Source organism: Vitis vinifera, chromosome 6 (genome assembly GCF_030704535.1).
Source record: "Vitis vinifera cultivar Pinot Noir 40024 chromosome 6, ASM3070453v1".
NCBI classification, from domain to species: domain Eukaryota; kingdom Viridiplantae; phylum Streptophyta; class Magnoliopsida; order Vitales; family Vitaceae; genus Vitis; species Vitis vinifera.
The window spans coordinates 18,273,124-18,297,659 of NC_081810.1; the positions used below are offsets into that span (position 1 = coordinate 18,273,124).

The 24,536-nt window shown below is 32.2% G+C and overlaps 2 protein-coding genes across 2 annotated transcripts; one reads left to right on the forward strand and one right to left on the reverse strand.

Moving 5' to 3' along the window:
- The first annotated feature begins 1,764 nt into the window (after window positions 1-1,764).
- Window positions 1,765-12,066, forward strand: LOC100259858 (uncharacterized). The gene is made up of 6 exons (XM_002265772.5): window positions 1,765-1,941; window positions 5,794-5,847; window positions 5,968-6,037; window positions 7,122-7,162; window positions 11,716-11,775; window positions 11,864-12,066. Exons 1-6 carry the CDS (start codon window positions 1,876-1,878, stop codon window positions 11,930-11,932), a joined length of 360 nt encoding a protein of 119 aa, XP_002265808.2. The 5' UTR covers window positions 1,765-1,875; the 3' UTR covers window positions 11,933-12,066.
- A 1,156-nt stretch (window positions 12,067-13,222) lies between these two features.
- Window positions 13,223-17,470, reverse strand: LOC100254674 (10 kDa chaperonin, mitochondrial). Its single transcript, XM_002264804.5, has 3 exons — window positions 17,262-17,470; window positions 14,769-14,908; window positions 13,223-13,549 (listed from the first exon to the last, which is right to left on the reverse strand). Exons 1-3 carry the CDS (start codon window positions 17,364-17,366, stop codon window positions 13,501-13,503), a joined length of 294 nt encoding a protein of 97 aa, XP_002264840.1. The 5' UTR covers window positions 17,367-17,470; the 3' UTR covers window positions 13,223-13,500.
- Between the last annotated feature and the right edge of the window lie 7,066 nt (window positions 17,471-24,536).

The following is a 24,536-nucleotide window of genomic DNA, read 5'->3' on the forward strand; positions in this document are numbered from 1 at the left end:
TACAATTATCAATCCTCTCACAAAATCATTCCATAAAAAAATAACATCGAAACTTAATGTTTGATGAGCGTGAGGAGAGAAAAGATCATAAGGGAGATCATAGAGGAGACGATCAACAATCAATACTAGAGAGAGAAGAGAAGAACATGGATTCAATGTTAACAAGTGTTAGTGAGGTATCTTGCACCAAAACTATAGCAACTGTTGAGAAGTTCGTAAGTATAACTACAAAGACAAGAACATGAGTTTACATATAAGTAGTGTCAAAAGTGGGAAATGAATTGGTGCTAAGTGGAGGAATGTATTAGTGTTGAACTGATGTCAAAAGGGGATGAATGAGAGAGTGGATTAAGAGGGAATGAATGAAAAAATGAATTGATATCTAAGAGGGAATGAATAAGAGAGTGGATCAAGAGAGGATGAATGAATGGATTGGTCACGAAATGTATTAGTGTTAAAAGAGGATGAATGGGAGAATGAATGGGTTAAGGAATGTATTAGTTTTATGGGGAGGCAATATAAGTATTAAAAGGAAATATATATCATGTTTGTATTTTTTTTAAGAAGTCAAAGAAATTAATATTTATCTAAATATTATTTTTGGGTAAAATAATTATCAATTTTTTGGGGAGGAAAATTTTTATCATCCTAGGGAAAAATGATCTAAATCATTTTTTAGATTGTGTTATATGTTTAGGAAACTTGTGTTTTCATGGGGCCATTCAGGAAATATATGTTTTCGAAACCCAACTTTATAAAATATGAGAACCAGATTTTAATATGGAAAGCAATATTGCTTTCATGTACTTTGAGCCGACTCCATTTTTTGTGCCAAGATTGCCCTTCGGGTCCAAGTCTCCATTACCGATCAAAAAAATAGGTTACAATTGTGGCGGCGGCGATGGACTAATGTGGAGCTACGATGGCCTTGGCACCTTCGAATTTTTCTTCCACAACAACATCCAAGCCTCCATATCAACACCGATCAAAATTTGAAGAGGTTTCCTTGCTCATTTTTTTTATTTCTCCTCTTCCTTTGTTATCTTTTTTGTTTTCTGGGTTTTTCAACTGAAAAAGAGAGAGTTGAAGCATAGCCAACATGCGATCACTGCACGGGGTGAGCATCGACCATTGTCCCATTAATCACCACCGATTTCCCCTCAATCGCGGCCAGACCCCACCATCATAGTTTCTTCACATCTCTAATTCCGACAACTTCCAACTCTAAAACCATATCCGTCTTCACCACACCAAATTCCAATCCTTCAACACCTATTTGCCTCTTATCCACCTCCATCTTAACAATAACTGTAGCAGTTGAAGGAAAAGAAAAATTCTGAGGTGCCAAGGTCATTGCCATCACAGCTTAGTCCATCGTCACCGCCACCATTGTAACTTTTTTTTTTATCGGTATTGAAAACCTGAAAGGCAATCTTGGCACAAACCTAAAGGGCAACCTATTTTTACTTTTCATATTAAAATTTGGTTATCATATTTTATAAAATTGGGTTCCGAAAACCATATATTTCCCAAATGGCCCCATCAAAACACAAGTTTCCCTATATGTTTTCATTTTTTGAAATAAAAAAATTAACATCTATTATTTTTTCCTGAAATTTTGGTAATAATATTTAAATTTTCATATAAAAAAGATTTTAATTAAATTATTATAATTGTTTTTAACGAGGAATATTATCTACATCCATTTTTAGGTTGTCCTTATATTAATTAAATAACATAAAATAATGATAGGTTGTAAAAGAAGTGGAGGGTTACATTTGGGATTTAAGGTGGTTTCCTCCCTTAATCAAATGACCATGAATAAATAAATACAGAATAAAAGCAAAAACTTTGTCTGTGAGGAAGAGTGCAGCCATGGACGAGGACGAATTTCATCGGCTTCTCGAGCTCTTCCCGATCGTCAGATCTCGCGACTATCACGTAATACCCTCTCTCTTTATTCTACTTTAATACCCATTTGCTTCTTTTGCTTTTTCTGCTGTTTGTTTTGTCGGAAAATTGTTTTCTTTCCCGAGAAAATAAATGGAAAAGATTAAATTTTCTGGGCTGTAAGTGAAATTTATTTAATTTTATTGATATGGGTTTTGTGAATTGAAGGTGGGTTTTTGCTAGAGTGGTGGTTTTATGGTGGGTTTTGTGTAATCGTTCGAGCTAGTTTTTCTTTCCTCTCATTTCTGCCAATAACCCCATATTGATTCATAGTCGAATAACAGCTATAAACCGATAGAGTAATGTTTCTGCATTCCTTTGATGATGTTAATTGCGGATTTTGATAAAAAGAAGGTAAGCTAGATTTGCCTGAAAGGTTCTTTTTCCCCTGTTTTTTATTTGAAAAAAAATTGATGTATAAATGTCCTTGGTTTTTTATTTATTTTGAAAAAAAAAAATTAATGCAATGCTGCTGAATTTGTAAGAGAAGCAGTATGGGAGGCAGCACCATAGGGCTCAGTTTGGTTGCCAAAATGATACCCTTTTCTGTTGGATATAAGAAATGAAAGTGAAATAAAACATATGCCGGAAGGCATTTATAAGAGAGCATTTTCTAGAAATGAGTGAGTTTTAGAAGACACTTACACATTGTTTTCCCATGTTTTCAAAAAATTAAAAAAAAAAAAAAAAGTCACTTAGTGATTGAAACCTAACCAAATGACAGTGGCCACTGTTTTCACTTCAAAAAATGAGATTATTTCTTAAAATTTCTGCTACTGAACAGTATTACTGCTTTTGGCTTGCACCAAGAATGTTTATTTGAGCTTAAACAAATTTTCCGACAAGATTAACTGCATAAATATCTTTAACTTGTTACATGATTTCATAGAGGCTACCAAAATGTGGTAAGTAGAAACAATTTTTTTTTGGATAGACAACAAAATCATGTATTAAGAAGCTCCTAAAAAGTGGGGGTGTGCACTACGTATACAGGTAGTATACACAAAACATCCAAATTATTCATCAAACAAAGCTAGCCTGAAAAAATAGGGTAAGGCTAACCACAATAAAGAGCATCTAAGAAATTCAATATAGAGGGGGTCTCCAACTCTAAAGAATCCTGAGACCATTCTAAAAGTAATCGAATGAAGAAATCCTTTAATCTTTGATTTGATAGTTCTTCGTGTTCAAAAGTCCTTCAGTTGCAATCTTTCCAAATACATCAAAATAAGCAAATCGAAGTCAAGCGCTAAACAATGCTTCTCTTCTTATTTAGCCCCTTAAATTTCCGTTCTATGAGTAGATTTCTCACTGAGGTCGAAAACACCCAAACCAAGCCAAATACTGCTAACGAAAAGGTCCAAAGCTCTCTAGTCTTGTCACAATGAATCAAAATGTGATCAGTTGATTCTTCACTATCTTTACAAAGGCTACATCTATTGGCCATTTTCCATTCCCGCTTCATTAATGTATTTACAGTTAAAATCTTTTCTCAAATAGCTTTCCAAGCAAAAAACATGTTCTAAGAGGAGCACGGGATCCCCATATCTCTTTGCTTGGAAAAACTAAGTTATTCTCAGCCCTTAGGGAAGTATAATACGACTTGACATTGAAACTTCCCCTCGTATCATCTTTCCAAATTAAAGTGTCTCTCTCACTCTTGCACTTATAACGGGTGAAGTAGCTCCAAAAAAATGGGTCACCTCCTCTATCTCCTAGTCTTGAAAGGGTCTTCTAAATTGAACCTCCCATCACTCCCCTTTGCCACCTCCTCTTTCCCATAAGTCTACAACTGTAGCATTTTTGTGGGATGCTATCTTGAAAAGAGTAGAGTATACATCTTTCAACTTAAACTCCCTCACCCACCTATTCCACCAAAATCTTGTATGTCTACTATCTATTCAGGTCGAAATTCTGACATTGAACTCTTCCTACCCTTTTCTAATGTCTTTCCCAAGGCTCATCCCAAAAGAGGCCCCCCCCCCCCCCCCCCCCCCCCTTTTTCCATCTCCCCAAATTTTCCAAAAATGATCTTTCTCCACAAGCTCTCTTGCTCAAAAGAAAACTTCCATAATTATTTGCCTAGCAGGGCTTGATTGAGACCCTCCAAAAATGATCTTGGCAGCTTTTTTGCAGCATTTACATAGCTTACACCTGTTTTTACTAGGGAAGACCTTTCCAAACTTCCTGACCTGGAGTTGCTTTCTCCCCCAAACGTCAACACCATCTAAGGTTATCTCTCTTAACTGCTTAGTTATGTCCCAAAATATCCCATCCTAGAAGGTCAAAACCCTTTGGAATGATAATGAAATATCTTTTGTCGTCTTCTAAGAGAACAGATACCCAGAGATAACACCAGATTTGTTTTAATGCATTTCTATCTTAAACCTTCTGCCACGGTCTTTCAGTTCACTCTTGAAGAGCTTTTCCCCTCTCCAGTTATGGCATGAATCCAAGGACTTCAAAAGTCAATCCAACACTCCTCTACTCACTTTTCCATCTCTGATAACCTTTGCCTTTTTCCACTGTCTATACCTCTCTCCACCCCTCGACCTGTCCAGCTCTAAGCTCAAAGGACTTGGAATCAATAAGGTCCAACCTTGAGTTTTCTACACCCCTTGGATCCGTCTCCTTTCTCTCTATATTCCTCATTACTTCTAGACATGCAACACCAGCTAGCTACCTATGTCTAGTTTTCATTGAGACAAACACAAACACCTTTTTTTTTTTGATGAATTTGATACAAACACAAACACATGCAACCACAAACATATCTAGGTATACCTCAGGTTAATGATGGTAGTAGATGAGTTGATATGGGTGGAAAAAGGAAAGAAATAAATAGGTTTGAAATGCAAAACAGCTTTGTTGTGAGCTCTACAAGACTAGACTGCACATCACAAAACACCTTTTTCTTTTGGAAAAAAAGGACACAGTTCTTACACATGTCCACGTTAGCAGAAACATTTAAACAAACTCATTGCCTCATTAAAAGAGAAAAGAGTAGACTTGCCATAATGTTTCTTGGAACTGAATTTCCAATGAGGTTGGTTGCACAAATGCCCTTACTTTTGTCTAAACTATGTTCAAGCTAATGAGTCAGTTGGAGAAAATTGTCAAAGAATTTCTTGTTTTCTGAGTATTAAAAACCTAAGATTATCTCTTGATGAAGGCTTTCTTGGCCACCGCCTAGTAGAGGAGAATCTGAACCTGTGATGCCACCATACGTGCAAAGTGGCAATGTAAAAAAAACTTTCATATATTAAAGGTTGATTGTGGAGGAGAGTTGCAGAATATATGATATAGCTAAATTCAAACCCTATTTTAATTTGTAACTGGGTCAGGGACACAGGGTAATTTGATGGCACATATGCTTGAACAGTTTCTGAACTTATTCTTAGCCATGTATATACTTGGTCACCAAGAATCATGGGTCTCTCTAACTTCCCAACAAAGAAAAAAAGTACTATAACAAAGTGATGTTGCATCAGGTTTGTATTTTAAGACTGGTTTCTGCATCAATTGTGTTTCAAGTTGTGATAAAAATAAAAATACTTAACAATATCATGGATTGGACTTGTATGTTGGAGTTGATTTTTTTTTTGGAAATTGAGATATGAAAATATTTAAATTATTCAAAATTGGCACTTGATTTTGATTTTGATTTAAAAATATTGTGGAAAACTTAAAATCTCTATGGATCTTTTCCGTGATACAATTCAATGGTATCACATCTGTGCAGTTCTCTTACCACTTACTGTTCTAGTTTGAAGTATATTGTCCAAATTTGGAAAGCTTATATCTGCACTAACTTTGTTTCCAACTCACTTTTCACAAGTTCAGGCGGACTTGGAATCATCAAGACAATCAACTTCCCAGTCATCACAAGATGGGGCGGTATCATTGCAACTGTTTTATATGATTTTCTGTTGATTTCTATCTATTGGATGCTAGATTGGCTGTTGCAAATAGAAATGTGGAAGTTGACTGTTCTGACATTCAGTCTTATCACAACAGTTGAAGGGGCAAAATTCTTTGGATGAAGGGAATGGAAGGGAAATTGAGATTCAAGGAATTAACTTACATGGTATGCCATCCACTCATGAAGTTCATTTGTATAATTTATCTATTGGCTAAACATGATCTATTTTTCAAGTTGATAACTTGATATTGTGAGATTTCAGAATCCATTTTGGTTGGAAATTAATTATTTGATTTGGGTAGTCTATTGGAGCCTACCTAATAGCTTGTAAAGTGCTAAAAATACCAAAATAATAATAATAATAATAATAATAATAAACCAGTGTCTGCCCATTTGTTATGTTTGGTATTTTGCACAAATGAACACAATTCAATAGGAAAAGTGTTGACTTAATGGAACACTAATTTCAGAAGATGCTTAGTGCTTGAGGCTTTTAAATCTCAAAAATGTCACACTTAGATGACATTTTTGTTCTTTGTTTTTTCAATTTTGCAAATTCCACAGATCCTCAGCACTATAAAATCAACTGCTTGGTTTCCAGCTCATTGAAAGCTAGCCAGTCATTAATTGTTCATACAACATAGTTCTTTATATTTGGTAGTTATTGGATGTAATAGAAAATTTCTTACTTATTGCATGTAGAAGCAGAGTTTAACCCATTTTTCTATAAAATGATATGCATCAATGATGTTTTAGAGGCTTAAGCACGTTCAACAGATTGTATGGAGGTTTCTTCTGTTCTAAAAGTTTGTTGGATCCAACTGCTTTTTCTGAGCTTTATAGCTATGGTTAAAATGTTACCAATTGACTCTTGGGATCTTACTCTAATTTTAGTTCCCCTATTATTATAAAAATATATTTTCCTTGATTTTCTTTTGGAGCTTCAACAGTTGCATCTAAAGTTTTTTTTTCTCAGTTTATTTATTTATTTTTGTCCTCCATCAGGACTTGAACTTGGAACCTCCTACAAACCCATCCCAACCCTTTATCACTTGAGCCAGGCCTCAAGGACTGAGTTTCTATTAATAATTTTTCTTGCACTTGAAAGCCTATGTGAAAATCAGTAGAGAAAAAAAAAATGGAGATTGCTAAGGGGCTTATTGAACTTTGCTGCAGGCCTATTTTTAGCTCATAGTTCAGCTGGCATACAAATTAAATTAATCTTTATTTATGTGGGTGTGTTTTGCAGATGCATTTTGGGAGAAACTAAAGGTGGTTGCAGAGAGGAAGGTGTGTTTTTCATTATATTTAGTGTACTTTGAACCACTTACAACATTCAATTCTATGGTCATGATTAAGATAGCAAATACACATTATTGCATAAGGGCTTTCTTTTGATAGGCTATGTTTATGCTATGCCTCATTTTTGTTGTTCTTTAAAACTTTTATGATGTGCTTGGATGTGCCATTAAGCAAAAATCACTGAAGTATGTTGTACATTAACATACAACAACTCACATTGTTATTCATGTAGCATTATTTTGAATTTCCATGGCATACTATCTTTCAATTTTTCTTTCCCTATTGAATTTCTTGATCACTCCATTATTTGTGTAGGCTCCATCTTTGGATGGATTTTTCGACTTGAAATATATGAAAAAGACATTGAATTGCTTCATTTTATTGGATAATCCACTGTGCTTATTCTCTACTTGAATTTCTATATATATTCTAAGAATATCAAGGTTGGGTGGGATGCATGTACCTTAGTTTGTGTTTAAGCTTCAAACATTTCAGTGTTACCCTCGTATCGTAAAGATTAGGTTATATATGGCCATTAGGTTTCTAAGGGGGGTTAAGGTGCCTAATTATTGTACTTGACAAGAGCATCTCCCTTATCTTCTGAGATATCAAGGTTTTGGGGAAGAATGAAATTTTTTAATATTACCTTATAATGTAAATTGCCTGTCATAGTGAAACTCAAATTTCTCTAACTCACTGTTGATGAAATCCAATATCCTATCTAGTAATGATTGTTTGATGCTATATTTTCTTGTGTGTTCTAGATGGAATTTGGGAAGTACAAGGGTCTTATCAAAATTGGCTATGCTTTATGTAGTAATCATTAAGCTCTGGATATCACCATCTGTAAATTTGTTTCTTGTATGATTTAAATACCACCGTGATCCATTCCCTATTTGAAATGCTTTGACCTTAGTCTTCAAATGTTTGTTTCTTTCTAGAGACAAACTCAAATCCCGTGGAAAAATGGAACTCTATGATCAAAGAGTTACATTTCAGTTCTCCTATTTCAACTCCCTTCTTGAGTGCAACCTACATGAAAAATAAATCAATAAAATAAAAAACAAACCTGTGCATATGCTGCTCTTGACCGAAAAAGAGAATGGGAAACTATTTTTTTCATTGATATATTGGCTGAGAAATACAGAAAAATGCCATATTATGTTATAAGTCTTAAGTTCATGCTATCTGTTACTTTACTGCTGGGAAGAGAATCTCCTCCCATGTATGTGTGCATGCACGTGTTGAAAAATGTTAAGTTCATGCCATATTATGTCATAAGTCATGAGTTCATGTGTTGGACTGAAAAGTGCAGAAAATTGCAATATTATGTCATAAATCTTAAGTTCATGCTACCTATCACTTTACTGCTGGGAATATAACCCCCTCTGTGTGTGTGCACATGTGTCTGAGTGTTTCTGTGCTTGTGTGTTTCTAATGGAGAAATCAAACATACTACATTCCTTTTTTTTCCTTTCAAAATTTTAATGTGATGTGAGTTTGAAAGATGATGTATTTTGAAGTCAAGTCCAAGAAAAATTCATATGACAGGAAAGGGATTGGTCTCCCACTTTTTGTGTTTTGGCAGTTCAAGTACATTCTAACTTATAGTGCTTATACTTATAAAATTGGTTTATGATTTTTCTTTTTTCTCTTTTTTTTTTCTTTTCTCTCTCTCTCTCTTTCTCTCTCTCTCTTTGCATTAAACATGTCTTTAACCTTTAGTCACACTGAATCATTGTTGTCATGTGCTTTTATTTCATTTGGTACAAGATATATGATATGTTCTGCATATAAAACTTTATGCACTGTCGATGTGCAAATTAATTGTATCTTTTGGAAAACATACAAAACATTTGATGGGTGATACATCTTCAAAATTGACAGTTGTTGCTTATTCATAATAACAATCAATCTTTGACTTCTTTTATTTCTAAAGATGTATTTGAAATGTACTCTTTTATTATGTTTGTTTGCAAGGTAATTCAACATTAATAAAAAGCATTTAAAGACTATTTCACTATGTATTGCTTGGAATCCGATGCCATTTATATACATTCTTTACATTATAAGAAACCCAATCACAATAGTTTCTTTTAACAAGAAAAAGGCACATTGCATGAAAGGCGAGATTTTATTAACTTTGAATTTTGAAACTTCATTGGTTTACTAGCACATCCTGATATAATTGATAAAGTGTATAATACTTGTGCGTAGTTGAACTTGTGAAACTCCTTTTCTTTTTTCCTTTTTTCTCTTCTAGTTTTTCAATGTGGACAATTGGAAACTCATAACCTTTTTTTAATAGTACTTCTAGACTTTGAGCCTGGGAGCTAAAGGCTTAACCGAACAGAACTATACTATTGGGGCACACCTCAATAAATTATCATACTTTGGAAGTATATTTGTTGGTTGTATGACGTCCTTTGTGTCCTTGTGGACTTTGGTGCGCTTTTTACGAAGTGCTTTTTACTAATACATATATTTTGTTATAAAAAAAAATGAGAGTATGTGTTTTATAAATGATTCCTGCTTTTCACAACCCTTACTCATGAATATGATTAATTAGAAACTGTAATTTTGAATCTCCTTTGTCATGTTAATGAATGCTTGTTCTTTATTTGAGTTTCCAAGTATTGATATGGTTGCATATATTTTTCTGTTTATTTCAATTCATATTAAAAATTTATGGTGTTGCTCAGGGTCAATGATACATAGAAAATGAGAAATTGCTACTTTTTTTGGTAGATCATTTGACAAGTATGCATATCCCTACAATAAAAATTGATTAATGAAACTTCTTAAGTTTCATTCACATTTGCTTGCACTAATTATCCATGCGGTTTCTGTATGCTATTTATTTCTATTGTGCATTTTGTTTGCATTTAAATAAGTCTTTTTTAATGATCCCTTACATTCTTCATCTATTTTCCACGTTTCTGTACAATTTTGGACAGTTTTCACTTTTCATAATGCCTATTATCTTTTTCATGTTTATTTTAACAAATCTTCTACAAAATTAATTCTTGAACTGTGGGTCCGTTCCTCACATTTTAATAAGTGCTAAAAATATCATGTTGTAGAATGGGAATCATAAAACATGAACATGCCTAATAATTTTGATGCCTGCTTGAACAATGAATTCTACCTCTCCACAAACAAAGTCCACTTGAACAGTTGAACCTTTGGCTCTAGACTTAAGCATTTCATATAATTTTTATTTAATCTTTATCAAAGTCAAACTTACAAGCGATAATGTCAGTGTCATATTATTCTATGTATAACCTGCACAATTTTTTTTAGCTATTGCTTGGAATTTCAGGTTGAGTTCTTCCATCTATTATATTTCGTTGACTTTACTAGGGAATGAAAGATCTTTTTGTTGAAGAGCAATATTATGCTGTATGGTTGTTACTTTAGGATTACAGAGATAGGTGGTTTTACCACAAATTGCTTTTTCCATGGGGATGAAGGGTGAAATTTGAAGAGCAAAGAAATTGATTTGGCTGCTCGGAAATTCCTTTTTGTGAAGAGATTTCACTATTTTTGTTGTTGGGTATTGATTATTTTTATCATCAGAGGATTGATTCAGTAAAGCAAACAAAGGTGTAGTTATAAAAATATTTTTTGATAGGTAGGTGTCATTATAAAAAATTATGATAAAACTACACATCAACATGTTTATTAGTTGATATTGTACTACATTTGTTCTTTATTAATAGAAGTTTGTAGTATTAATACTACTTTGGCCTATCAAAAATATAAATTAATACTTCTTTGCATTATTATTTATATTCTAAAAATCATGTGTTGTATTGTTTTTTTTCCTACATCCTATTAAATGCTCCATCTTCTAAAAGAGGCTTGTTCCTTTTTTGGTATTTCTCTTCTCTATGTTTCACTTTTTACTTGAAAGAAGTTTCTGATTTTTCTATAGAATTTATATGGACTTTTATGCTTTAGAGTCAGTTCCTCTTTCTTCCCTCCCTTTTTCCTTTGATGGCATCCACTTCTTAGGGTAGAGCATTGATTAGAATATAATCTACAATGTGAACCATCTATTCTCATTAAGCTGTGACTACTTGCATGCAGATCATTATGTACGCGACTTATAGGGTCTAGGCCATTGCATGACTTCCTTTCCCATATTAAACCTTTCCATTAATGTTTCTTTTACCAATGAGTTAGTGGGTACATGGATTTTTTCAATTCAGTATGTTCCATTCCTAACTGGCCTGACTATGATCACCTTACCGCAATCTCAAATGAAAAAGTCCTATCACTTTATTCTGAAGAATGAACATGGCATGGATCTCAAATGATGTTTCATTGTAGTCATTTTTTGAATTGAGGAATCGTTTGCATATTTGGAAAATGAAGGGAATAATGGTCTACATTTTTTGTTGGAATTTGTGATTTGGGTTAAAATGGTTGTTAAAAATTCCTGAAATTACTTCTGTTTGAGAGTACAACAAAATAAAAAATAACACATAAAAATAAAACAAGGGAAAACTAACTATCGGTGCTTGTATCTATTATAGGTGGGGCCGGTGGAGGCGGAGAGATTCTGCAAGGCTTTTCAACAAGTCCATAGGAAACTTGTATGCTTCTTACCTGCAAATTGTATAAGAAGATCTGTTTTCCTTTTATTGATGTGTAGTGGTAATCTCTGATTTTGTTTATTTCCAGGTGTATGAAGAACTGAGCCTAGAAGCTGCTCGGAACTTTGTAAACTCATCGAGAAGTTCAAAAGAATAGACCCTTTCCATGTTTTCTGGATTTTCTTGTTTGTGTTATAGCATTGTGTACTTAATACTTATAGGTTACTTTGAAATACAGGCAAGGTAATTAAATTTTAAGGGCAATGATCGTTGAACTTGATGCTTTTAAAAGGTGCCTTTGGATGTTTTTCTCAGGGTCTTTGTGGTACTTGGAAATGAATCTGTATTTTATCTTTTCATGCTATTAAATTTCAGGCATTCAAGATACATGTTAGTTGGATGATGAGTATATATTTTGTCAAAAAAGAATATTTATGTGGGTGGCTTCCATTTTGTGCAAAGACCCCATCCAAGAGGTCTTGATTGATGAGCAAGTGTTGTGGAAGAGACATGGGCCAACCACTCGTGGCTTACCTATAAGAAAAAGGGTCATTCAAGGGTGACACCCCTTTAGTTGATGGCTGAATGATGATGGGAATGAGCAACAGTACAAGCTTGAGGCAGATAGAACTTGGAGGTTTCTTTTATGATTTACACAAGATCACAGATGTGGGTAGTTTGGTGAATATTTGAATTAAGGAATTTTCTGCCATGCATGCACCAATATGGGGGTGGCTAAACTCAAGTGGTTTTTAGCAAGGGACACAACATAAGGGGATGTAGGGTCAGATCTAGTAGCAGCAAGAATGATGAAAGGCATTTGAATATGGAGAAATAAAGAGATCGGCCGACAATTTTGGTGTTTATCCAAGTTTTTTTGACCTAATAACCAAACAAGATTGAAGGGAATTTGAACTCAAGTCTTGTGCCAAGGCTTCTGATAGATGACAATCTGTTATAGTTCACCCAAAAATTTGAAAATTGGATAGAACACAATAAGATCTAGACTTCTCCTATACTGGATGGATATAATAATATGGACTGAAAATGCAGTGCAAATTTCAATACCCAAAAAATGAGGCCAGTCACATTACATAGGCAGTTACATGACCAACTTCTCATCTCTAAATCATGCCTGTGGGTGCGGCTCAAACCCTATTATGCTTCCTTACCTGTGAGGGAGCCAAATATTTTGGTTTTTCTGGTTTGGACAAATCAACTGTGATGGATTTGTTTGATCTCTCCCACAACATTTTCATAATTTGCTCCCTCTAGTTTAAGAAGAAAAGAAGCCAACATGTTCAAATACTGCAACAATCCAACCCAAACATTTGTAAGATCTAACACAATTTTCCCCCATATTCTTCCCAGCCAAAGTGAAAATAGCAATGATAATGATAACAAGGATGCCTTCTTGCTCGCTCTCCTAGTTAAAGAAAATCCAAGCTGCAAAAATTTTCCATTATGCAAAATATTATTATGTTAAAAGAAAGGATAAATCCCCAGCCTGCAAAATTTTCCATTATGCAAGACACTTTAAATTCCTGGTCTTGTTCCCTCAAGGATAGAAAAACAATGAGACATTCAATCCAAATCTTTTATAGCAATACAACAGTAGTCAATCAGAACAACCCCATAATCTAAGTCTTTTGCATGCCTAGAGCTATCTCATTCATATAGAATAGGATCTCTTTCTTTATCCTGATCGGAGAGCCACAACATACATCAGTCATGAAGAGTTCCCAATATATCATCATCTCTAAATAGATGATACCTGCAACAATACACACAAACAGAAGGAAGCAGTGTCAGTAACAGAATATTCATAAACCCATCAGTCTTACATGGCATGAGCTACAAACAACAAAACTTAATGCAAAATAACAAGAAAGCACCTGCAAAATACTAACTGCTAAAGGGTGCTTTGATAGCAAAACTGAAAAGGAAAGGCTACCACTGGAATGATTTCTAATGGCTCAATTTAGAGTGTTAAGGGGAAATGAGCAAATGGAGGTTGAAGCATTTAAACCAGATACCCCATCAAGCTCTCCAAAATGGCCTGGTTCTATTTGTCTCAGTAAGCACACTATAAAATTGCTTGGACTTGATCGGCAAGATCAGTATCTATAATTTCTAATTTCAACAGGCGCATTAGTGCATTTTATTATTAGTAACATAAAGAATGTACCTCCAGTGACAGAGATGTCATCTCTTCCTTAAAACCCCCACCCTGCCATATATATATAGAGAGAGGTCATTGGGACATGGTCATCTTCTCAAAAAGTGGCCTCCCACAAAATAAAGGAAGAAATTTTCATCTATTCATATTCTGTGTGACAATCTCATGATCTTCTTCTCCCTAATATCAAATGAAGCCATAATAAGTCAGTACCACCCCCTATCTTAAGATTCTTAACTAATTACCTACAATTCCCAAAGAACCTCCACATATAATCAATCTGCGAAAGAAGTTGGAAGTCTGCAGCTTTTTCTCTTGCATTTTGTCAGCAGAGGTCACCTACTTTTAGTTTAGAGATTTGCAAATTGACTTCTGCATTTTCTATAGTTTTAAACCTTAATTTTGATATATTAATTTTACATTTAAAAAATCAGCATCTAAACCTTAATTTAAAATAGCCTTTTAAAGCACTGTTTAATATATTATCCAAGCACCACCTTTAGTCCTTCCTGTGCAGTGAAATTAACACTTTGGATTCATTTCCTCCACAGGCATTAATCACAATGAAGTATTCCACCAAGTTTCCCCATCACAAATTCAAAAGTAGACAATAGAAATCACGTCGCTAGAACCAAACAACAATAGCAGATGAATAATGTAAAAAAAATCTGCAAATCAACAACATGAGCAGCCCAATCAAAATGTGAATAAATATATGTCATTTGACTGGTAATTCTCATGTTAAATAGACTTTACTGCTATTCAGAAACTTAAAAACCAAGTTAAAGATAGAAGAATAGGAAGCTACACGCACTCTTTATCACCAAGCTTCACTTGATTTCCTCCATATTCAGGCAAAAGAACAGTGTCTCCTTCCCTTACACTAAGTGGAATAAGCTTTCCATCTCTGTCACGGGCTCCAGGACCCACCGCAACCACTTTTCCAGAGTTAAGCTGAATCATTAAGCACCCAACCATTTCAAACCAAAAATTAATAAAAGTAAACAATTACTTATTTAAATTCGTAATTTAGAAAATAAATGATAATTAAATAAGAAAAGTTGACAAGGAAAAGAAACAGATGGATGATCTAACCCCGATATTTAGACAGAAACACATAAATGAAAAATTTTCAAAGCTGTAGTCTGGGAGCAAGCTTACCACATGATGAGGGAACTGGCAAGAAAGAACACAATGCAGAATAGAATATGCCTAATAGGGAAATGCCAAAAAGAATCATTGACCAAAGTGGTCAAACATATCAGATCTTCTACCTAATGATTAAAAACCGGGAAATATCAGAGATATTCCAACCATATATCGTGCATTTGGCAGCTCTGACACGAAATCAGTGGAGAAATTTTGTCCAACAGTTTTTCATCATTTTTCACTAATTTTTTTCCTATTTTCGATTTTTTCATCATTTTTCAAATTTCATTTAACTCATTATCAATTATTAAAAAATAAAATGTAAAAATAATTAAATTTAAAATAAATATAAATTTATAATATAATTATAAATATTTTTACTAAAATACAATTGCAATTATATCATCATTTTTTCATATGGTTTATTATTTTAGTATAAAATATATTTTCAAGTTCTATATATTATTGTTAAACATATATTTTAATATGCATATATCATTTTCTTCATCAAACCAACTTCAATGTGTATTATTATTTGTTTTACCCTTTTTTTGGAGTTTTTTTTTTTTAATATTTATGTAAGTTTCATAAATTTTGGTTTAACCAAATATTTTTTGTCCAAATCTCTGTCCGATATTTTTATAAAATCTAACTACCAATATTTCTATAATTTCCAATATTTTAATCCTTGGTTTACCAAAAACAGCAAATGGTAGAACCGCAGAATTCTGGTTCAATGCTCCAACTTCTAACTGAAAAGTACCAAAATTGAAAAACAATACAAAGGCAAAAACATAGTTTTAAAAGATGCAAGGTGCACCTAAGGCGCAACACAAGATGTGAAGTGAAATGCTACTTATGATGCATGTCAATTTTATAAAATATAATATAAAATCCAATCCAATCAACAAAAAATTTAAGATTCTAAATATTTAAAAGAAGCATTCAACAAAAAAGTAATAAAATTATATAAATTAAAATATATAGTAAAAACTTTCAAGAATAAAAGTGTTTTAAAAAGGAGTAGACTAGGTGCACTTCTCCAACAAGGCACCCTAGGCACACAAGGCCCTATAACTTGGGAGTGGTTGTGCCTTGAGCCTAGAAGTGCTTTAAGCATGCCTTTCACAACTATGGGTGAAAAATGAATTGATGCTTCATTTAGAAACTAAGAAAATGCTGCAAAAGAGAAGAAACAAGAATCTTAACTTTGGCTTCTCATTGTTAAATTTTCTTTCTTTTTTCCTCCATTTTTTTTAATGGCAACAAAACAGGTGGTGTAAAAAGGGGGTTGCAAAATGACTCAAATAATAAGCTATGGTGAAGCTAAGATGGTTCTTTTATGAATGTGAGTCAAGGTAGATTACCCACATGACATATACCAGCAAATCACTGAAAGGACAGAAAATGATTATAACCCAATATAAAGTACTCCAATCAAAACAAAACCCGTATTGACAAGCAATAAAAGAGTCATCTTCACCTAACAATCACCGAAAGAAATCTGTAAGAGATAGAGAGGTCATGCTACTTTCTTTTAGATTAACAAAAAAAGGCACAATAAACGAAAATGATCAAAGCCCTGATGAGATATTCCAATCAGTCTATATACCCACAAGCAGACAACAGTATCAAGTTGAGTCAAACAATAAACAGTTACGGACGGGACAGAGAAGCCACGATGTTCATTTATGCCCCATTTGGTGCTGGGGAAAGGAAGAACAATAAAATAAAATAACTAAAATAACATAAAGCCTGAGGCTCGAACTTCCTATTTCTTCTCTTTTCTTTTCCTAACAGCAACCAAGAACCGATTTATCTAAGAAAAAACACGATACAAAAGGGCGAATCCCCATAGGAAACATTCCACTCAGATTGTAATGAGAAAAATCAGTAGGAACTTTCACTCTGTTCGGTACATAACTGATGGAAAAGAAAATAAGACAAAAAAAAAAATCGAACTTTGTTGATTTGGGTTCATAAAAATTGAAAACCCACCAAGCCCAGATCCTCGACTGAGATACAAAATGATATCCAAGTTCAGTTCGGCAGGGTGCTCAGATTTCTGAGTCCCGCACAACTAAATGTCAATTTGTTTGATTTACATTTAGTTTCTCAGCAACCAAACAAAAAAGGAACAAATGGGAATTGAAATCACCTGGGCGGTTTTCTCAGGAAGCAAGATTCCAGCATTGGTTTTGGATGGAGGAACAATTTTCTCAACCAAAATGCGGTTCAGAGTTGGGATCAGACGCTTTGCCATGGGAGAGAAATGCCAAATCTAGAGCCTTCTTATTTTGCTTTTGGGCGTGAAGCGTGATGAAATGAAGAGTAGGGTTTAAGGTGGGTTTATTATTTGTGACATGATGAATTTACAAGATTGGACATTGAGACATCATTATGGGCCTGAAATTAGGAAGAGCTGGACTGGACTAAAAGCCCAATTTGAGCCCAGTACTCATCTTGAATGGGCTGCCTCTGTATGCGACAATCTACCGTGTAAAAGAAGTCATTTATGGGCTGTTTGCTTGGTTCCAGCCATTTCCGTTGTTTATTTAAGAACAATAACGTAGGTTTTTGTTTGTTTGTTTGTTTTTGCTTTTTTTTTTAATTCTTACAAGTGGTTTTTGTTGGTGCATGACCAATAATGTTTGTATTCGGCTAACCTTCTTTTAGCATGGATAACAAATACACTTGCAATAAGAAGTGTTTGGATGGTTTTTTCAAAAACAACCCTCCGTTAGGCAGAGGAGATTTGGTGCAAAAGGTCAGGGTTTAATTGCATACCTTAGTTCTGATAATCGATAATATTTATCCTCCTTGCCCAACAATAACATTCCTTCTGTGTTTTGATTGTGCCTTAATTGTCTTATGTCAATAATTGGTTGGCTCATAAGCTTAGTTCTAATGATTGATGGATATTTATCATTACCAAGATTCCTTATGTGCTTTGATTGTGTCTTAATTGTCTTTATGCCAATAATTGGTTGGTTCATAATGGTTTTTGAACCTTAAAGTCTAGCGTTTATGCTTAGTAACAATTTGTGACATTCAATGTACTTAATGTTTCTTCATATTTAGTGCTTGACAGGCGGTAATGAATGGTGTCTCGGTAGTTTTTATCCATCCATATTCTTAAATGCAAGAACAAAGATATGCACAAAACAAGAGTCATGTTAGACGGAGGTGAGCATCCCATAGTTTTAATGTGTAATTTAATAAATGTAATTTAATGATTTTATTTAAGAGATGATAAATTAACAAAGTTTTATGGCTTAAAACACTTTTAATTTTAATTATTAATAAATGGTGCCTTGGCAGTTTTTATCCACCATATCCTTAAATACACGAACAAAGATTTACGACACTGCACAAAACAAGAGTCATGTTAGACAGAGGTGAGCATCCTATAGTTTTGATGTGTAATTTAATTTAATAAATGTAATTTAATGATTTTATTTAATAGATGATAAATTAACAAAGTTTTATGGCTTTAAATACTTTTAATTTTAATTATTAATAAAATTAATGAGGCATTTCATATGATCAAAGTTATTATAATTCTACTTTGCCTTAGATTTTAATATTTATGTTATATTTTGATAAACAAAAAGTAAAATATTAACTTTGCGTGTAATTGTCTTGACTTATATTTTATCGTCATTTTTTTTTTAGTGTTTCTTATAGTTTAGGCACCTTAGAAATTATAAGTTTCAATTAAGAACATCGAAACCAAGAAATTAAATTATATATTTTTTAAATTTAAAAATTATAGATTTAGATTAAAAAATATGATTATAAATTATAGATTCCAATATAATAATTTATTATAAATTATGACTTTTTGTAACTATAAATTATAATTTAATTTTAAAATCTATTAAATATTTTATGAGATCAAAACAAAACTTAATAATTAAAACTAGCTTAATAATTTTAAACTAACCACGAAACAAAATAAATAATTTTGGACCCAACAAAATAAATAATAGATAAACTTGTATATTTCAGTTGTAATAAAAATTTACTTACAATGATTCTTACAAAGATCTTTAATACACAACACAAAAGAAAAGATAAAATATAAATATAAATATAAAGAGTTTACAAAGAAATCTTTCGTCTTTTCACCCAGCCCTTGTCAGATTGAAATACTTGGGACTTGAGTTAGTCTTGGATGAAGAGCAAATTAACTTTAAACTCCATTGATGTATGTCTATTCAATGCAAAAGTATTAACTATACAGTTTTTGTTCGTCTTGACTTATATTTGATCCATTTTTAGTTTTTCTTATAATTTACATAACTTATAAATTATAAATTTTAATTAAGAAGATTGAAACTAATATATTTTATAAATTTAAAAATTATAGATTTATATACAAAATATAATAATAAATTAAAATTTTCCACATAATAATTAATTTTAAATTATGAGTTTTTATAGCTATAAATTATAATTTAATTTTAAAATTTATTAAATAAAATTTAAGTTTAAAATAAAATAAAATATACGAGCCAAAGGTTGTGCTTGAGGCTCAATCCAATGCCCACAAGCCAAGCTTCTAGGCCCTAGATATAAGAGTGGGTACATCTTAGTCTTACTTAAATCCCCTCTCCTTTGGCTAGCTTGGAAGTTGGGAATTTTTTTTTTTTTAAAAAAAAAAACAATAAATTTAAAAAATATTTTTATAAAAATTATGGTAATTCAAAAAATATTTCCAAATCTAAACTTAAGGAAATCCAATTTGAAATTATCTTTTAAAGTGATAACTTTCAATTGATGAGATAAAAAGTGTCATAGATTCAATAATAGTTTCAAAACTGTCATAATTTATTTTTTATTTTTTTAAAAGATATTTTTGTCAAAATTCCCTTAAAAGTTGGCCACCCTAAAATTACGCTCCTATTAGTGAATCATTGAATGCATCATATTAATTATTGAATTCTAGACAAAAAGTGATTAAAAGACTGAATATTTTTAGATTGTTATAAAACGAAAAACAAATTAATGAAGTATAAGTTGTAAAAGGGAATTGAGAGGAAAGAATGAGATAATGAAAAAAAGGAAGTTCATAATGAACTTTTTATAAGTTGTATAAGAAAATTCTCGGGATATCACTTATACAAGGTAGAAGAAGCCCTTTATAATAGACTTCACACAAATGACTTCCATCACTCATTTGTAAGATGAGTAAATGGAAGTTCATAATGAACTTTTTAATTTTAAACTTTAATTCCTTAGTTTATATGGTAGTCATTTACAACTGCATTTATAACATGGATTACTTAATTTAAATTTATTTGTCTTATTTAATTAAGTACCCAAAAAAGCTTAAAATGTTCCTCCACCAGAGTGATTGTTCTCCGTTAACTCCTGTGAAACCAAGGTTTGGTTAATCTTGATTTTGATGATAACAAAACAAGGTTTAGAACTAATGATCATATTTCAAGTGTGATTAGACAAGACGACTTCCAAAGTAGCAATCCAAAGACAAATCAAGCCAAGGAGAAATCATGAAGAAGAAGACCACCTCAAAGACAAGAGTTTTTTCAAGATCAAAGCTTCTTAAGATCTCTTTGTAAGGTTGTTGGTGCACTAGGACTTTCATGCATTTCATTCTTTATTTATGCACCAAAATCATCCAAGAGTAATATTGTTTTAAATATCTTAAGAATTGAATGATTTCATGTTTTCAACTAAAACCTTGTGTTAAATGATTTTCAAACTTGTGTTAAAAGGTTTTAAGTTGAAAAAGTTTGAGTGTTGAGCCAAAAAAATGGCTCAACCGATTCAACCGGTTGTGCTCGTCCGGTCGAGGACCGGTTGAGGGAGGCTAAAAAGTTTCTCTCTCCCCCAGTGGCCTTCTCTTCTCGATCAAGGTTGAACTTCAACTGGTTGAGGTCCGGTTGAGGCCCAACGGTCACTTTTCCTAACGGCTAGTCAACCGGTCGACCCCTAACTCGATCGGTCGAACCCCCAACGACTAGTTTGGCTTTTTTCTTCTATAAAAAGGCTCTAAACTTCATTGTTTCATGAGTTTAACCTTCCCAAATCATTCTTGATTATATTTGAGCCTTGGAAGAGTGTTTTTGAGTGCACCATTGTTTCATAACTTGCATATCTTTAGTGCACCATTCAATCCTAGTTTTTCTTGTATCTTTGAGCCTAAAGTTCTATTACTAGGATTTTGAGATATCATTATTTGTATATCTTTGAGAGGAATTTTCTTAAGTGAGGGGTATCACTTGAGAGATTGTTCAAGAGTGAGATAACTCTTGAGAAATGTAAAGGGTGCTTGGAGCCAAAAGTCCAAGAGGGTGAATTGGAACCATAATCCAATTGTAAAGAGATTGGAAGCTTGGTTGAAGCTTCAAGATAGTGGAACCCTCACTCGGTTAGGAGGTTGAGGAAAGTGGACGTAGGCAAGGAAGTGCCGAACCACTATAAACTCTCATGTTTGCACTCTCTCTTCCCTAACTCTTTTCAATTATATGCAATTGTCTTTATTTTGTTTATTATATACTTGCATATAATTGTCTCTTATTTTTGCATAGTTTAAATTTATGAAAAAGAGACCATCACCCTATTCCCTTCCCCCCCCTCTAGGGTGATTACCGTAGTTTGGAGTAGCCTCACTATTCCTAACAACTCTAATGACTGCAATTATAGCTACAAGTACCACTTTAATTGCTAGTAGAGTCTCTTTTCCTAAAAAAGTGAAAATTGATGTCGTTATTATCAAATAATTATATAAAAAATGACAATAAATGAACATTACTATGTCATTTGTAATCATTACAAAGGTGTATAAAATGAAAAATGTTGATTAATGGCAACAATATTGATTAGAAACAAAGAATGAATGATGGGAAAGTGCAATAGGAGGGTTTTACTTTTGATCAAGACATTTAAGACAAAAACTTGCTCATGGAATTATATATCATACATGAGTGTCCTCTTTCCATTGTTAATTGTATCAACCTTAGGGATTTATTTAGAGTCTATGTGTGGACCCCGCATTTTCGCTCGATGTGTTCCCATTCGATGGCAAAACTTGTTTTTTTCATTTATTTGGTGAAAATTTGCTTTTTAGAAAAACACTTGGATTCGCCATTTATTTTTGTTTTATTTTTTTTAAAGGGAAAACAAAATAAGAAAGAAAAACCCTAAGTGTGACTCCTCATTTGGAAAAGCAGGTTTGTGAAAAACCGAATCGGGGTTCAGGGGTTAGGTTACTTATTGGGAAGGTACGGTAAAAACCGTAGCACCCCTCTAAGTCCCTAAAAACGGATCTCTACTAATAAGATGAAGCAAACATGACAATTGGTAAGGAAATCAATGGATACTAAAGTGATCACAAATTAGAAACAAGTCATGATAATTAATAAATGAACAAAGTGAGAGCGAAAGCGTACCTTGGTAGCATGTAATAAAGCGCTATCATGAAACAGAGTTAGTGCACAATAAAAAAAATTCAAAATATATGTCATGCATGTCAAAGATTAGAACAAAAATCAAACAATATTCATTAGGCATAACAATTAACAATCAGAAGAGAAATCTCATATGTAGGGTCCCCACCAAAGCCCAATTTATATTGTATGAATTGGTCTCACAAATTTCATTATTTTGGAATTATGAAAAATCAATTCTTATTTATGAAAAATCAAAAGAAATAGAAGATTATTTGAAAATCGAAGTGGAATTAAAACTGTTCGAGAGAAAACTGGATTTTTGAAATTTATTTAGAAATTGGAGTCTCGAAAATTATTTGAAAATTAGAGTTTTGGGAATTAAATTTAAGAATTGGAATTTTAGAGATTAAATTTGAAAGAAATTGGAATTTTGAAAAATTATTTAAAGATGATTTAAATAAAATAATAATAATAATAATAATAATAATGAAAATAATGATGATTAAATAAATGAGAAAATTGGAATTTTGGAAATTGGAAATTAAATTCGGAAATTGGAAAATTTGAATTTCAAAAATTGGGAATTATATTTGGAAATCGAAATTTTGAAGAATTATTTAAAGATGGAATTTTAAAAAATAAATAAATAAATAAATAAATAAAATAATAATAATAATAATGAAAATAATGATGATTAAATAAATAAATGTGAAAATTGGAATTTTGGAAATTGGGAATTAAATTTAGAAATCAGAATTTTAAAGAATTATTTAAAGCTGGAATTAAAAATAAATAAATAAATAAATAAAATAAAATAATAATAGTAATAAAAATAATAATGATTAAATAAATAAATGTGCAAATTGGAATTTTGGAATTTGGAAATTAAATTTGGAAATCGGAATTTTGAATAACTATTTAAAGATGATTTTTTTTAAATAAATAATAATAATAATAATAATAACGAAAATGATTAAATAAATACATGTGAAAATTAAAATTTTGGAAATTAAATTTGGAAATCAAAATTTTGAAGAATTATTTAAAAATAGAAGTTTTAAAATTAAATAGATAAATAAAGTAATAAAGTAATAATAATAATGAAAATAATAATAAATAAATAAATAAATATGAAAATTGGAATTTTTGAAATTGGAAATTAAGTTTGGAAATTAGAATCTTAAAGAATTACTTGATAATGGAATTTAAAAATAAATAAATAAATAAATAATAATGATTAAATAAATAAATATGTAAAAATTGGAATTTTGAGTTTGACATAAAATAATTCTCCTTATTTTCATATTAATGTCTTTTTAATTGAAATTATTTTTATTAAATTGGATTTACTTATTAACATTTTATTAAAAGTAAGAATTTAATCTATTAGATTGTTTTTTTATTTCCTATAGGCAAGTTTATTCCGAGACAAAAGGACAACAAAACAAAAAAAAAAAGTAGGTGAATAGTAATTATGATAAAACAACATAGCAAAGGAAAAATGGGTGAATAGTAATTATGATAAAAAGCTAGGGGCATTTTCTTGAATGGGCTTCTACAACTACAGGTTGCAAAAAAGCACCAAAATTTATTTGGAAAATAGGCTTCCACTCTCTCCTTTACTGCGCTTCACGGGCCATCATTGGCTTTGTATCAGTTGGAAATGTTCTAAGGGCAGCATCTTTTGTCCTTCAAAATCCCATTTAAATGATATAAACAAAATGAAAAAAATAGCAAGCACTGACACTATAGTGGAACATATCTTTCTGCTTGATTGAGGGGAAAATGTAGATGAATGAACTGATATAATATAAGGATTCATTATCTCAAGAACCAAATAATAGAGGGAAAATGGAAGAAACTGAGAGAAGTGGAAGGTGATGAGATGGGGTGGCTATGACAGTGGGCATGAGTAGAAAATGGGCATGACGGGCATGGAAGGTGTGATGGGTGAAAATTTTAGAGAGAAAAATGGGTATGAGGGGTTCGGTGGGTGTGAAGGAAATGACGACGAC

What these genes read in the sequence shown, in the direction of transcription:
- LOC100259858 (XM_002265772.5), top strand. Translation starts at nt 1,876, where the DNA reads ATGGACGAGGACGAATTTCATCGGCTTCTCGAGCTCTTCCCGATCGTC. An exon ending in TCAGATCTCGCGACTATCAC is followed by an intron (nt 1,942 to 5,793) that starts GTAATACCCTCT and finishes TCACAAGTTCAG; the next exon opens with GCGGACTTGGAATCATCAAG. An exon ending in AGGTGGTTGCAGAGAGGAAG is followed by an intron (nt 7,163 to 11,715) that starts GTGTGTTTTTCA and finishes TATCTATTATAG; the next exon opens with GTGGGGCCGGTGGAGGCGGA.
- LOC100254674 (XM_002264804.5), bottom strand. Translation starts at nt 17,366, where the DNA reads ATGGCAAAGCGTCTGATCCCAACTCTGAACCGCATTTTGGTTGAGAAA. An exon ending in TTCCTGAGAAAACCGCCCAG is followed by an intron (nt 14,909 to 17,261) that starts GTGATTTCAATT and finishes TTAATGATTCAG; the next exon opens with CTTAACTCTGGAAAAGTGGT. An exon ending in GTGAAGCTTGGTGATAAAGA is followed by an intron (nt 13,550 to 14,768) that starts GTGCGTGTAGCT and finishes GTATTGTTGCAG; the next exon opens with GTATCATCTATTTAGAGATG.